The sequence below is a fragment of the Physeter macrocephalus genome, chromosome 2 (assembly GCF_002837175.3).
Source record: "Physeter macrocephalus isolate SW-GA chromosome 2, ASM283717v5, whole genome shotgun sequence".
NCBI lineage: Eukaryota > Metazoa > Chordata > Mammalia > Artiodactyla > Physeteridae > Physeter > Physeter macrocephalus.
The window spans coordinates 3,830,585-3,845,437 of NC_041215.1; the positions used below are offsets into that span (position 1 = coordinate 3,830,585).

The window sequence follows — 14,853 nt, forward strand, 5'->3', positions numbered from 1 at the left end:
TTGTTTTGTTTTTCCAGCCAAAAACTCCTATGTTTCCTGGTTCCTCCCTTACCTCTTTGGAGCAGTTCCTCAGAGCTATCTGAGAGGCTGTCTCCCAGGCTAGAGTCCTCAGTGAGGTGCCTGTATAAAACTTAACTCACATCTTCTAGGATGGGCATTTTTCTTCAGTTGGCAGACATTTTCAAGCTCCTGGATCCAGCCATGCTAGAAGCTGACCCTACCCTAGGGTTTTCAGTGACATGAGTCAATACACTTCCCTTTTGCTTAAGCTGGTTTGACGTGGGTTTCTTTTCCCTGGCCACTCAAATGCACCTGATGAAGGGAACAGGTCACTGGCTCAGCATTACAGGGGCCCCCAGGCATCATTTTTTACCCTGGGAAACTTTAGGGCCCCAGGCTGACAAACACCCTAATCTCCCTCCTCCCAAACCTACATGCCAACACACACGGTACAGACCAGATCACCGTTTCTCACATGCAACAGGCACGGGCAGTCCCAGAGCATGCAGATGCAGGGACCCAGTTCCGAATACCAGGCGGGGAGGAAAACTCTGAGGTAGGCACCTTGACGCCAGCTGATGGCATACAGGTCCCCCAGAGTCCGGCGGCGGCCCATGGGCTGGGGCAGAGACCAGTATCTCCATGAGACTGGATGGGCAGCATGTGGAGGCGAAGGGCACAAGGCAGAGGTAAGAAGAAAGCAGTTCCAGTGTCTTGAGGCAAAGGCGGCACCAAGCACGCGCTCCCACTTAGGAGCAATTATTTCTGTGTCTATGCCACGCCCCAGGTGTCTCAGAAGGACCAAATTCCTGAGTACTAACCTTGAACTTGAGTGAAGAGCCACCCAATAGACACAATGCTATTCCTAGCATGATTATAAAGAGGCACTAAGAGAAGCCCTCATGGCAGGAGGAAGAAATGTACAAACCCTTAGGAAAATGTGGTCTCTCTCCCATCTTCTAGCTGTGTGACCCCGGGCAAGTGTCTCTACTTTCTGAGCTTCTTTTCTCATCTGTAAAATGGGGACAATAATCAGTCCCTTACAGAGACATGCCCCGTGGTAGGCATCATTAACTGTCTAAGGGAGCGATAGTTTCCACGCAGCACACGACTACCCCTTAATCTGAGTTGATTTTTGTACTTTCTCCTCATTAGCGCCGCCCCTAGACCCTGGTGGGCCCCACAAACGCAGAGCAAAACAAAAGGCATTTTACTCTGCGGGTGCTGGCTGTGATAAAACTAAATGCAAACCACATACGCATTTTTTTTTTTTTTTTTTGCTAACCTTTGAGCATAGAAATATCCCTTCTCCTTACCCTCTTTTCTGTTAAATACATACTCAAGTGGTTTTGTGTTTTCTAAACTGTCAACTAAAAGCCCCAAATATTCAACCTTAGGTAAGGCATAGCTCTATGATAATAACTGTTCCTAGTTATTCATTGTTTTAGGTTCTTTGCCAAGTGCTTTGCATGTGGGATCTCATTTAATTAAAAAAAAAAATCCCATGACGCAGATACCATCGTTTCCATTTTTAGAGGAAGTGGCTGAAGCATAGAAAGGTTAAGTTGCTGGCCCAAGACCACTCAGCCAGTAAGTGGTACAAATTCAAATTCGGTGGTGAGAGTCAAATTCAGGTCTGACTCCAAAACCCTCCTGTTTATTAGCTAAAGTGAACTCATACTCTAGATTTAGGAACGCTCCTGGGGGGAAAAGGGAGTTGGCTGGGCCTTAAGGTTTCTGACACAGCGGGAACCACTCTTTAGGATACCTGTAGGGAAAGTTCTCTGGGAAACAGAAGTGTGTGTGGGTGAGTGGGGAGGGTCAGCTCTGATCCTGACACCCAGTCAGGGCCATTAAACCAACACAGAAAGCAGACAAAGCAGACGTCTTTTTGGATGGCTTCAGATGTCTTGTAAATGAGCTTGGAGCAGCCCCAGCACCTTGGCCAGCAGAATAATTCAAGGGACGAAGAGTGAGCTGTTGACAGTGATCTGGCTGGGCCCCACTGAGGTCCCATGGAGGTATCAGGGCCCCAGCTCCAGCCAGGCTCACCTGGGTTGGCTCCCCAAGGCCCCTGAGAAAGGGCGGGCTTGCTCTGCCCCAACCCCAGGGCCTGGCTTCATGTCCACAGGCTCTAGGGCCTGAGCTTGTGAGCCACTGAGGCTGGGAGGCAGAGGCTGAAGGGAAGGGATTGGGTGCCGCCGGCCCTCACGATCTCCCCAGTGAGCCCAAGGCCCCGGCTGCTTCCTACCTTCTTCAGGCTGTAGGGAAAACTCATCCTGCACACCATCCTGTCCTTCGAGGCAGGTTGCAGGGACCCAGCCTTGCTCTTCAGCGGTGCTGACGAACCACCAACCTGGGAAATGAGAGTGCAGACTGATATTAGTTGGGTGAGGTGTGAGGGCCGGGCGTCAGAATATAATATTAGATTCAGCCGCTACAGGAGCCAACGCTCAGCGTAAGGCTCAAAAGTCACCATGTTATTAGTAGAACACAACTACCCATGTTAGCTGACTGCTAACTGCTAGAGACAGGCTAACAGGAAACCTGCTCTTGAGCCTGGGACGGGGCTGTGGAGGGGAGTCGGGGATGGGGGTGGGGAGAAAGGCTGTCCTAAAGGATGAGAGTAAAGAACGTAGCTCCCTTCGCTAAGGTGTGCAAGGCGATAATCATTTTACTTGCATTATCTTATATCATCTTCACATTATCATCCCTACTGCACAGACGAGGAAACTGCGGCTCCAAGAGGCAAGACTCGTGCAAGTTCACACGGCTTACGGCCGAGCTGCGACTTGCACCCAGGGCTCTCTGATACTGAAACTACTGCCCTAATAACTTATCTGAGACACTGATTTTGCATCTGTTCATGTCAAGGTAAATCTGGCTGCAGATATAACAGTTTGAGAGGCCGTTCACGGAGACTCAGGCCCTCCCATTGTATTTTATTTTAATTTTTTTTTTTTTTTTGCGGCGCGCGGGCCTCTCACTGCTGTGGCCTCTCCTGTTGCAGAGCACAGGCTCCGGACGCGCAGGCTCAGCAGCCATGGCTCACGGGCCCAGCCTCTCCACGGCATGTGGGATCTTCCCGGACCAGGGCATGAACCCGTGTCCCCTGCATTGGCAGGCGGACTCTCAACCACTGCGCCACCAGGGAAGCCAGCCCTCCCTTTTAGAGAAAGGGCTCTCATGGAGCCTGTGGTAGGCAGAATAACAATGCACACGGCAAAGAGTTTGAATTAAGGTCGTAGATGGGATTAAGGTTGCTAATCAGCTGAACTCCCAAATAGGAGGTTATCTTGGCTTATCTGGGTGGGCCCAGTTTAATCACAAGGCAGGCAGAAGAAAGGTCAGGGGGAGATGTGGCTAAGGAAGAAAGGTACAGAGAGGGGCAACACTGCTGGCTCTGAAGGTGGAGGAAGGCGTCACGAGCCAAGGGACATGGCTGGCCTCTAGAGAATGGAAAAGGCAAAGAAGCAGATGCTACCCAGGCCTGCAGAAGGGAACACAGCCCCAGCAGTGCCTTTATTTTCGTCCACTGGGGCCCATTTTGGGCTTCTAACCTCTAGAACCATATGATGATAAATTTGTGTTGGTGTAAGTCACTGAATTTGTGGTAATTCGTTATAGCAGCCACAGGAAGTTAATACAGGGCCCAGCTGGCTCTGCACAGCATAAATGGAAAAATAGGATCTGCTCTCCAAGATCACAAACCTCCAGGCTCCGGAGACCCCAAAGGAGAAGAGAAGGAAGGGGCAGACTCTGGACTAGCTTACTGGTCTTACAGGGAGGGCTTTGCTTTTGAGCTCCCTGAAGTAGAAGCCACCTTCTGCTTTACTCGACTGGGTGCACCTTTTAAAATACACGTTTTGGTGGCTGGGAAGTGTGTGTGTGTGTGTGTGTGTGTGTGTGTGTGTGTGTGTGTGTGTGTGAACGAATGGGGTTGATAAACCTGTGGAAAACCAGAAATCAGAAATATGCCATATATGCCTTCCTAAGGACTCCTATTTGTAGGTATCCGTGCGGGGTTAAGGAACGTGTCACAACAGCAATGACAGCAAAGATGCGCCAGACTGTCTCAGTGCTTCACATCTACTACTGACTGGCTGAGTCCTTACAGCAGCCTGTGAGCTGCATTCTATTACTGCCCCATTTTACAGATGGAGAAGCTAAGCTCAGAGAGGGGCAGTGACTTGACCAAGGTCACAAAGAAAGTGGCAGAGCTGGGATTCGACCCAGGCCATCATGCTTCACAGCCTCAGCTCTTAACTACTGGAACAAATGCCTCATGCATTGCTGCAGGGAGAGTAAATTGGTATGGCCACAGTTTGGAAGCAGGTCATTTGTCTGTACCTTAACATTTAAAGTATGCGTATCTTATGGTCCAGCAGTCTTCTGCGTATCTAACCTAAAGAAACACTCACCAATGTGCACACAGATATACTGTTCATACTAAAGGAAGATATGGCTTATAGTATGCCATATTTTCAAATAGTATGCAAATGTTAAAAGAACAAGAGCTAAATGTTGACTGAAGAAAAAGCATGTTGCAGGTCAAAATGTATAGAATGATACACCACTGGGCTTAAAAAACCTACAAAATTATATATAGACACATGAAATATGATGTGTATGTATGTGTGTACATACAGTTATATATATGTACGCATGTGCACATATACGTATACACACATGTGTACAAATGTGTACACTGTGTACATACATATATACCTGTATAGAGCTTTTTTTTCAAAAAAAATAAATTTCTTTCTTTATTTATTTATGGACGCGCTGGGTCTTCATTGCTGCGCACGGGCTTCCTCTAGTTGCGATGAGTGGGGTCTACCCTTTGTTGCGGCGTGCGGGCTTCTCATTGCGGTGGCTTCTCGTTGCAGAGCACGGGCTCTAGGTGTGTGGGCTTCAGTAGTTGCAGCACGCGGGCTCAGTAGTTGTGGCACAAGGGCTTAGTTGCTCTGCGGCATGTGGGATCTTCCCAGACCAGGGCTCGAACCCGTGTCCCCTGCATTGGCAGGCGGATTCTTAACCACTGAGCCACCAGGGAAGTCCTATCCCTGTACACATATTTATACACATGTGTGTATACAGTTATCAAGAAGCATTCACCCCAAACTGACAGAAGGGCAATCTGGGTTTGGAAAGGGGACTGGGCCTGAAGCTAGCGGAAAAAAATAGATTTTAACTTTATCATTAATGTTTCAAGAAGAACATATCCATATATTACTTGGGTAAGTAAAAGGTAATTGAAAACAAATGTTGAGTTTGTTGGCCACTTGAAGATCTGGACATATGCCTTTTCCCTGCTGTCCTCTGGACACACCAGGCTTGGCCCCCACCCCATCCTGCCTCCTCCCCTTCTCCCAGCAACGTGTTCTTCCTAACGTCGCTCAAGCGTGCAAAGCAAAGCAGGGTGGGGGTGGGTGGGTGCTCCCTTCTTCCATCCCCACGGAGCATCCCAGTCACACCCACAGACTGCCTGTACTCATTTCTAGGAATTAGAACGTCACATGGCCTTGGGGCCAGCTGGAATTGGTTAAGAACTCCAGCTCGGCAACCTGTCACAAGATCTGGGGTGAGCGACTGAGTCACTTGGAGTCTTGGTGTCTTCAGCTGTGAAGCAGGGATAACAACTGCTGTACTGTGTAATCAGGAAGTTTTGGTTGGCTAATGCTCACCTCCTGACTAATGGGAACATGCTCCAGAGGCTGCTGGAAACAGTCTTTCCCTGTTTGTTGGACCTTAACTAGCCGCTGGGATATCACAGAGATTGGCCCACTAATATTTCTAGTCAATGTCACATTTTAGTTACAACAAAGCCAGTGGGGGTTTAATGCCACTTTTTCCTGGAGAGGATCCACTCATCCCCTGCTCCTTGCTCTCTGTCTTCAATGGTACCAATGCCCTATTGCAGCTAAAGGCAAAAGGGAAGGAAACACATTTTTGAGTACCTATGTGCCAAACACAGGCTTAGGCACTCTCTATGTACTGCCTCATTTAATCCTTGAAGCAGCCTCCTCAACGAAGCGACCTGGATGGCTGTGAAATGCGGAGTTCAGGTGGAAACCCAGGCTAAGTGTCTCAGTCACATCACATTCTGTCCCGGCCAGCGTACAGGCAGACCTCGTTTTACTGTGCTTTGCTTTATTGCACTTCATGGATAATGTGTTTTTTACAGATTGGAGGTTTGCAGCAATCCTGCATCAAGCAAGTCTGTTGGTGTCATTTTTCCCATAGCATTTGCTCACTTTGTGTCTCTGTGTCACATTTCGGTAATTCTCCCGATATTTCAAACTTTTTCATTCTTATTATATTTGTTATGCTGATCTGTGATCTTTGATGTTACTATTGCAAAAAGATTACGACTCGCTGGTGGCTCAGATGACGGTCAGCATTTTTTAGCAATAAAGTATTTTTAAATTAAGGTATGTACATTGTTTTTTTGACATAAGACTACTGCACACTGAATAGGCTACACTATAGTATAAATGTAACTTTTTTTTGCACTGGGAAACCAAGAAATTCATGTGACTCGCTTTATTGCAGTGGTCTGGAACCAAACCCACAATATCTCTGAGGTCTGCCTGTATGTGACCAGTGGTCCCCGTGACGGCAGGTGGGCTGAGGCAGTGTGTCCATCCCACCAGAGCCCACAGCTGACAGAACCTTCAGGAGGACTCCCATGGTAGCCAAAGGCAAATCAACAGAGCAAATTTCCAGTGGAATGCTGGACTCCGCGTCTCCAAGTACTCTGAAACCAGGAGGAATGTTCATAAAATGTGAACCTCAGGACAAGTCGATAACCTCTGACCCAACAGAATGCCGGTGAGCTGTGACCAAGTGGAGTACTCAAGCACTGTGATCAAACAAGGCCAGCTTTCTAGGAGGTCATCAACCAGATCCGTGGAAACTGACCAGCCTGGATTGGCCATTGCAGCTTTTGCACTCCCAAGCGTTTCCTGTCCCAGAGACTTGGTGACAGTGTAGGGTGGAAGGGAGGTGGTCTAGGTCTCCTACCTGACTCGTTCTTCTCGATGATGTCTACCACTTGCCCCACGCTGAGGCTGATCTCCGAGCTCTCCTGCTTCTGGTAGTCTGCCACCACTACATACTGCTCCAGGACCATGGGGTCCACCGAGGTCAGGTCGCCCCCTGGGGATACAAAATGCCATCACACAACCCATGTGTGAAGGAACAGGAGCCAGGGGGTAGGGTGGGTCAGGAGGACATTCCAAATAGAGAAAGAAGCTGTGACAGGACTTGTCTCAGGGTCACCTCATCCATTTATTCTTTCATTCATTTGCTCACTCAACCACCAAAATTTACCAAGTGCCTGTCCTTGCGCAGGCACTGTGCTAGGCACTAAGGATTCAGAGCTGATGTGGTACTTGCCCTGAAGAAGCTGACAGCATAGCGGGAAAGTTCATTCATTCATATCTATCCATCCATTCATCCATCTGCCATTATTCACCCATCATGGTCCACCCAACTAAACATTCATTCATCATTCATCCAACCAAACATCCGTCTAGCTATCCATTGCCGTCCATCCATCCAAAATCACTCATCTATCAATTCACGAAGTCACCAGTGATGTTCCAAACACTCTATTAGATGCTGGGCATACTAAAGTGAATGAAACAGACATGACTCCTAGCCTCAAGTAGCTCAGTCTAGTTGGGGAGAGAGACACGTACACAAGTATATACGATCGCTAAGTATACAGGATAATACTAGTTTTTGATTGATGCATTGCTGGAAACAACCAGGATGCCAGACCAAAGAATGAGTGGGAAAAGGATGCTACATTAAATGGAGCGGTCAGCAAGACCCCTCTAGGGAGGTGACATAAAGCAAGGACCTCTGAGGCAAGGAGGCATGAGGAGAATGGGGACAGAGTGGTGCGGGCACACTGTGGGATGGGAAAGGGCCTGGAGCCTTCTAGGAACTGGCAGGAGGTGGCTGAAGTCCAGGAGTGAGCAGAGGGTGGTCCTGTATGAGATCACCCTGGCAGGCATGGGCCAGAGCAGGCAGGGCATGCTGGGCCAAGGCGAGAAGTTCGGATTTTTTGAAACCCTAAAGTAGAAAGCCACTGAAGGGATTTAAGAAGGGAATGACAAGATTTACATCTTTAAAAAGACAGTTCTGGCTGCCACATGGAGACTGGATTACAGCCTGGAAAGAAAAAAAAGCAGGAGACCAGATGGAGGACATGGTGTTTGCAGACAAGAGATGATGGTAGCTTTGGACCAGGGCAGGGGCAGTTGGGGAGAGGAGCCCCTGGGGAGGCCATTTCCACAGGTTGTAGTGCTGTGTGGCCCTGGTTAAATACTAAGACATATCTGATAAGTAAATGAAAAGATATCACAGAATATGGACGATGTAAAGGGACATCTGAGTTCAGACACTCCAGAGAGGGCAGCACTTTTAGAGCAGCAGCCTGAATGGGATGGGAAGGCAGTCTGGCTCTTGTGGGCCCTGGTTTTCTGAAAGTCCTGATTCAAAGGATTCCCTTCTATTGTTTCCACAAACCACTGAAATATCCATTTAAACATTTCTGTGTCCAAATACACCCATAATGAGCCAATTTTGTGCATCTGTTCCCAACTCTGTTGGGTAGTATCTTATTGAAATTGGTCACGGTGGGAGTATTTACACCATGGAAAATGGCAAATGCCACAGAGCAGGGCTTCCCATCAGAGAGCTGGTTGTGAAGTATTTACCAGCACGCCATTGCACCCCAGCCTCTGGCATCTAGAAGCAGCACAAAAGCCCTCTGTTAGAACCAGGCGTTCTCCATTTCTGATGCGGAAAATCAGAGCAGGGCGTTGCAGCCGGGTGAAGAAGGGTCACCGCTTCTTGGCTCTGTGACCATGTTCTGGCCATTCACCCTCCCAGGCTGAGGGTAACAGAGGGAAATGGGAGGGCCCTAGGGCAACCTTGCCACTTGCACCCTGGGTGGAGAAAGCATGAGAAGAGAGAAAGAGAGGAGAAAAAAGAGACGGAAGATGTGGGATGAAGGTTCAGAAGTAGATTGGGAGGGAAGTAGCCCCACATGAATGCCTATCACAGGCTACACACTGTACATAAACTACCTAGACACAACTGCCCTGGAAGGTGGGTGTTACTACCCCCATTTTATAGACAAGAAAACAGAGGCTCAGACATATCAGGTGACTTGCTTTAGATCTCACCGCTACCTGGTGACAAAGCCAGATCTGAACCAGGTCCACCTGGTGGCAGTAGGTGAGGAAAGAAAAGATGATAGGAAGGAAGGGTAGTCTGCGATCTTGTTCTCTTACCCCACAGGTCCCCATGACTGCCCCCCAAGTCTTATGTCTTTGCAGCTCTCAGGGCTATCTTCACTACTGCCAGGCTTCTCCTCCTCTGTCACCTCCCACCCAGGTCAGGCGGCAGAGCTGATCCAGCCTCAAGCATGACAGACCGCCCAAGACAGCCCGGCTACTTCAGCGGTTACATCTTTCAGTGGCCCCACAGCAGGCTGGTCACTGACCCCTTTCTGCTGTCCCTCTAGACAGTGGTCTCTTGACTGTCTCCTTAACCCCCCGGCACTGTGCTTCTAAGAGGTACTCTTATGTGAATGAGTGAAGGCACACGCTGGCTTGCTGGAGGCTCCTGGCTACTTGTCCTGGTCATTGTGAGCTGGGGACACATTCCCCCGTGAATGCAATAGGTAGAGACTGGGGTCCACAGTTTTTATCCCAGAATATAATCTGCCTCAGGGCTCAGAACCCCAGGAATGCATCTGCCCTTCTGTTTTAACCTCACGTGGGCTGCATCCAGGTAGCCATGCTCCCCTGTGCCTCAACTGGAGACAAAGAACTGGAGAGAGGAGAAAAGCACCCACTTCACAGTCAGGCTGGAAGCTGAGCCTGCCGCCCGGGTTAGTGGACAGAGACCGCCCAGGTCTCCCAGGCAGGTGGGCAGTGGGCTGGAGGGGCCAGGAGGTGTCTGTGTTCACGCGTGGGGATTCTCTGCTGCGCCTTGTGGCAGCCGTCAGGATTCCCTCCCGCAGAGCCATGGGTCTGATGTGGGAGGACCTTCTTGCTAGCACTCCATCACCTCGCTTCACCCACATCCTCACTACGCCACATCCTTTTCACCAGGGCCTGAGAAAGGCTTCTTGTGGCCAGGGGTGTGCAGGCGGGACACCCAGTGATTGGTCTCCATCCTGCCCCTCCAGTCCGTCCTTCATACTGCAGCCAGAGAGCTTGCTCAGAAGTCACAAAATGGTCCATTTTTGTGCAAGGGGAGCTAAGAATGTGTTTTTATACTTTTAAAGATTTGTAAAGAATAAGAAGGAGAATGAAAGGAAGAGGAAACAAAAAATTATTATTAGTGACAGAGTCTTCAAGGGGCTTGCAAAGCCTAAAATAGTTACTATCTGGACCTTTAGAGAAAAAACATTTGCCAACCCCTGGACTAGAACATGAATGGCATCTACAAAGGCTCAATAAATATTTGAATGAAAGAATGAATATTTTAAAACAGCTTTAAATGACTTCCAACCTCAGGGAGACATTCAAACGCCTTCTCTCACAGCACTTACAACATTTAATTTTGTTTACGTATCTGTCTTTTCTACCAGACCGTGAGGTTACTTCCCACGTGGTGTTCCCATGGTGGGAACACCTTTTGCATTTCCTGGGGACCTAGAACACTGTCAGGCACACAATAGGTGCTTAATAAACATTGAAGGAATAACTGTGTCTGTCTTGTTCACTCAGCGCAGAGGCTCAATGAACATCTGTGGCGTGAATGAACAAAGGATGAATGGAGACATCTAGAAACCCTTCCTGCCCTACACGGCTCAGGCCTCCTCCTGAGCACACACAGTGCTGAGTTACTGGCAGGCACCTGTCTATCTTACGAGCAACCAAAGACTACTTCTTGCCTGTAAGAAGGGATAGAGACTTTGGATAAGTCAAGGTCCAGTTAAGCCAGGTTACTCTGTCCAAAAAGTTCAATTGTTGCTACCCGGTTTTAACAACTGATGGTGGCCCAGTTGTACCACATACAATTTCCAGGACCCCGATCAATGGGCTGATCTATTCATTTCTGCACCAGCTCTCCTAACCAGGCTGCCAATTGATTTGGGTTAACTATGAGCAGGAACAGGATCAGGGAATTGGGGGACTCACTGCAAACAAGACATGAAGCCAGGAAATGAGGAGGGCAGGGAACAGGGTTGAGGACTCTAGGCTGGCACGAGCACATCAGGTGCTGGCACAGGGCTCAGGGCTGGCACTTCTTCCAAGACTTGCTCAGGGGCCAGGTCTGAGGCTTACATATCCTTCCCGTTCCTCTATGACAGTAGCTTTTATTTTTATTTATTTACTTTTCATAAGAATGCGTTAGCACTGCTTTTTTTTAAAAAAAATATTTATTTATTTATTTTGTTGAGCCAGGTCTTAGTTGTGGCAGGCGGCCTCCTTAGTTGTGGCTCACGGGCTCCTTAGTTGCAGCTTGCTGGCTCCGTAGCTGTGGCATGAGAACTCTTAGTTGCGGCATGCATGTGGGATCTAGTTTCCTGACCAGGGATCGAACCCAGGCCACCTGCATTGGGAGGGCGGAGTCTTAACCACTGAGCCACCAGGGAAGTCCGACAGTAGCTTTTAGACTAGTTTCCTGCCATTAAGTGGCTCAGAAAAGAGTGCATGGAGTTGCTTTTTCAGGACCAGTTCTTCCAGGGCAGGTTGCCTTCATTTTATCCAGAGCACTCAACTTATCAAAACACCGTTCATTTGATCTACTAGGAGCCTCAAACTAGGCTACATAGACCATTTAGGTGTTAGGTGGAGACATCTACTGGTGGAGTATGATACTGCAACCAGGCTCTATAATGCATAGTAATTGCAGTACCTAAAAGTTGATGCAGACAGAACTAAGTTCTAGGAGCTACAAGTGTGAAATCAAAGTATTCCTAGATGAGAAGTGTCATTCTTGTGGTCCAGCAGGGAATGAGAGGGAAGGAAAAGCCAGGAGAAAGGAGGAGCTTTGACAGTGGAAGGGTGATTTTATCATTAAGGAAGTGCTATGAAATATTCATGGGACTTCCCTGGTGGTCCAGTGGTTAAAACTCCGCACTTCCACCGCTGGGGCCTCAGGTTCGATCCCTGGTCGGGGAAATAAGATTCTGCATTCCATGCAGCGTGGCCAAAAAACAAAACCAAAAACACCCCAAACAAACATAAAATATTCGCCAAAGGTAAAGTGCCTCATCTACCACAGAATTTTTAAAATGATGAGTAATGGTAAAATAGGCCTTTCTTCCTAGAAATTCACTATATTGCCAGTCTTGCTGAAAGAGCCAGTAAACAAGAGAATATTTCAATAAGTAAAGGGTAGAAACATCAGAAAGAAAAGGTGCTCCTTAAATAATCACATGATCTGTGAAATTTTGGTGGGAAGATTTTTTTCCTGCAGAATGAGAAGAATTTGAGACCACATTAGCCAAAGTCTGCAGGAACCAGCCAGGCAGTCAGTCACAACAGGGAAATTCTAGAGAGAGTTAAGCCTTCTTCAACTCAGAATTCTCACACAGAAATTTCAGGGCTTGGGCTGTCAACCTTAAATCCTTTTTGAATTTAATCAAGGAGGCTTGTTCTAACATAAAGGAAGTGTTCAAAGGTCAGATAAAAAAATAAGGCTAGTCCCAGCATGGGTTCTTAGTCTGAATGAAGAAAGATGCTATTTTCCACCCAGTTGAACTATAAATAAATCCATCCCCCATCACTGCAGGTGAATGATGTAACAGTGGTCACCACAAATTAGAGCTTCTTCTCTCTTTTCCAGACCAGTCCCCTCATCAAGCCTGTCCTGACTGAATACTTGTGTTTTCACAAACCAGAGCTGTCTGTTTCCTCTCTCCCTCCCACCCGTCCCCTCCGGGAAAGTCTCCGCACACTCAAAGCCAGAAACTCTGTGACCAGACCAAGACTGTCTGCTTCTCTTCTCCTCTCTGCTCTTTTCTAAGAAACATATCATTATCCTCAGGGCTCAAGGGCTATTTGTAGCTTTAGCAGGATGCCACGGCTACGGCCAGTACCTATTAAGCTAGAAAGCAGAGCTGTAAACAGACTGGTTGGGAAAAGACCAGAGTTCACTCCAGATGCCATACCTTGAGGCGAAGAAATCCAATTCCTCTCCACTCTTCCTTGCAGGAATGGCCTTGGGGCCCGTAAAGCTGACCACAGGCCTTGTACCCAGGGAGCAGTAAAGGGACCATAGTTGTTGAATTTGGAATTGTTACTGATGCTGGACAAGAACACCTGTGTGTTCTGAATTAATAGCAGTAGCATAAAAACAGCACAAACATGTGTCTCTTACAACATGCCAGGCACTGTTCTAAGTGCTTTATACATATTATTATGAATCCTATAATACTCCTACAAGGTAGATTACTATCCTTATGCCCATTTTACAGATGATGAAACTGAGGCCCATGAGAGAAGGCATCCTTTTCCACTTTTGGAATCTCTGCTTGGCCTCCTCTCCACCCATCCTTATCAACCCCCTCAAACTTGCTGGAGTTCTAGATAAAGAATTTAGAATTCCAGAAAGCTCTGAAGACCACATTGGCTCCAGATGTGGTATGGGCTAGGGCCTTTGCAGATGTGCAGGATGTTCTTGGGTTGCAGGAGGACAAAGCTGGGCAATTGTGAATCTAAGCTTATCAATCCCAGGCCTGTGAGAACTCAAATCTTTCCTCTGTGCATATTCAAATTCTCACCTTCTCTTTTTTGACATAAGGGTCCTGCTGTCCAGGGAACGGAAAGGGTGTTAGGAAGGAAGAGAACTGACTGTGGGGAGAGTGAAGTGAGTATGGGAGCTGCCTGCAAGAGCAGTTGTCACCGCTCAGATCAGTGGCTGATCGAAGGAAGCACAGAGCCAGGCCTGGTGCCGAGGCTGGCAAATGGATCAGGCCCAAATCGACTGTATGCTTGCACCTCCCAGCCTGCACATCGTCCCCTCAGCCCCAAATGTCCTTCAGCATCCATCCATCCATCCATCCATCCATCCATCCATCCATCCATCCACATCACTGTATCCCCAATGAAGTGCCCAGGGCCTGGACATCGCTCAGTAGGGGTATGCTAAACATCAAATGAGTAGGAGAAAATGGAAAATATTCTTACCAGATTTCTTTTTCCCAACATGTTCCCTGTACAGGAAAGAACAGGGGTGGGAAAGAGTAATGAGTCAATATCTTTTCTGTATTGCTATGAGTTATTCCATTAGGAAACTGAGATTTTCCATCCCACATCTCCAGTGAATGAGTGTAAAATCCAAGCTAGTCCCAGGGACCCAGACTCTTTAAAATAAAAAAAAAGAATTCCTTTTAATTTTCTCCCTTTGCCTGATAAGTGCTCTGGTGCCCTGGGGACCAGCATCTCCACTCTATTTGTAGAGTAGGGGGCTCTGGGGAGGAGCTGATAGGCAGGGGGTAGAGGTGGGTATGCAGTCTGAAAACAGGAGTTAGGACCTCACACCACACTGAGCCTGACGCCCACCTCATCAGGCATGGTGGAGGCCTTGCCCCACTTATGAGCAGTGCCCTGAGCTGTACAATTGGAGCAGGAAGTGCTCGGTGGTGAGTGGAATACACTAAAACCGGGGAGACAACTGGCTAGCAGTGAACCCAGCACATCTCCCTCACGGTGACACAGAGGACACTATTATGGGCTAGAATCCATACAGAATGAGTAATCGCTCCCATACACTTGTCAACCACGTTAGAGTTTATACACACAACTGCATGATGAACAAAATGTTACAAATCAGGTTTCACAACATACTTTTTTTTTTTTTTTTTTTTTT

General features: G+C 47.9%; 1 protein-coding gene across 1 annotated transcript in view; it reads right to left on the minus strand.

Moving 5' to 3' along the window:
- Positions 1 to 14,853, minus strand: part of SH3PXD2B (SH3 and PX domains 2B) — a 74,973-nt gene that overhangs the window by 30,058 nt on the left and 30,062 nt on the right. Inside the window, exons 4-6 of the mRNA XM_028497489.1 lie at positions 14,172 to 14,197; positions 7,030 to 7,164; positions 2,252 to 2,356 (exon numbers count right to left, since the gene is read on the minus strand). Coding sequence (XP_028353290.1) covers positions 2,252 to 2,356; positions 7,030 to 7,164; positions 14,172 to 14,197 — 266 coding nt within the window. The remainder of the gene's footprint in view (positions 1 to 2,251; positions 2,357 to 7,029; positions 7,165 to 14,171; positions 14,198 to 14,853) is intronic.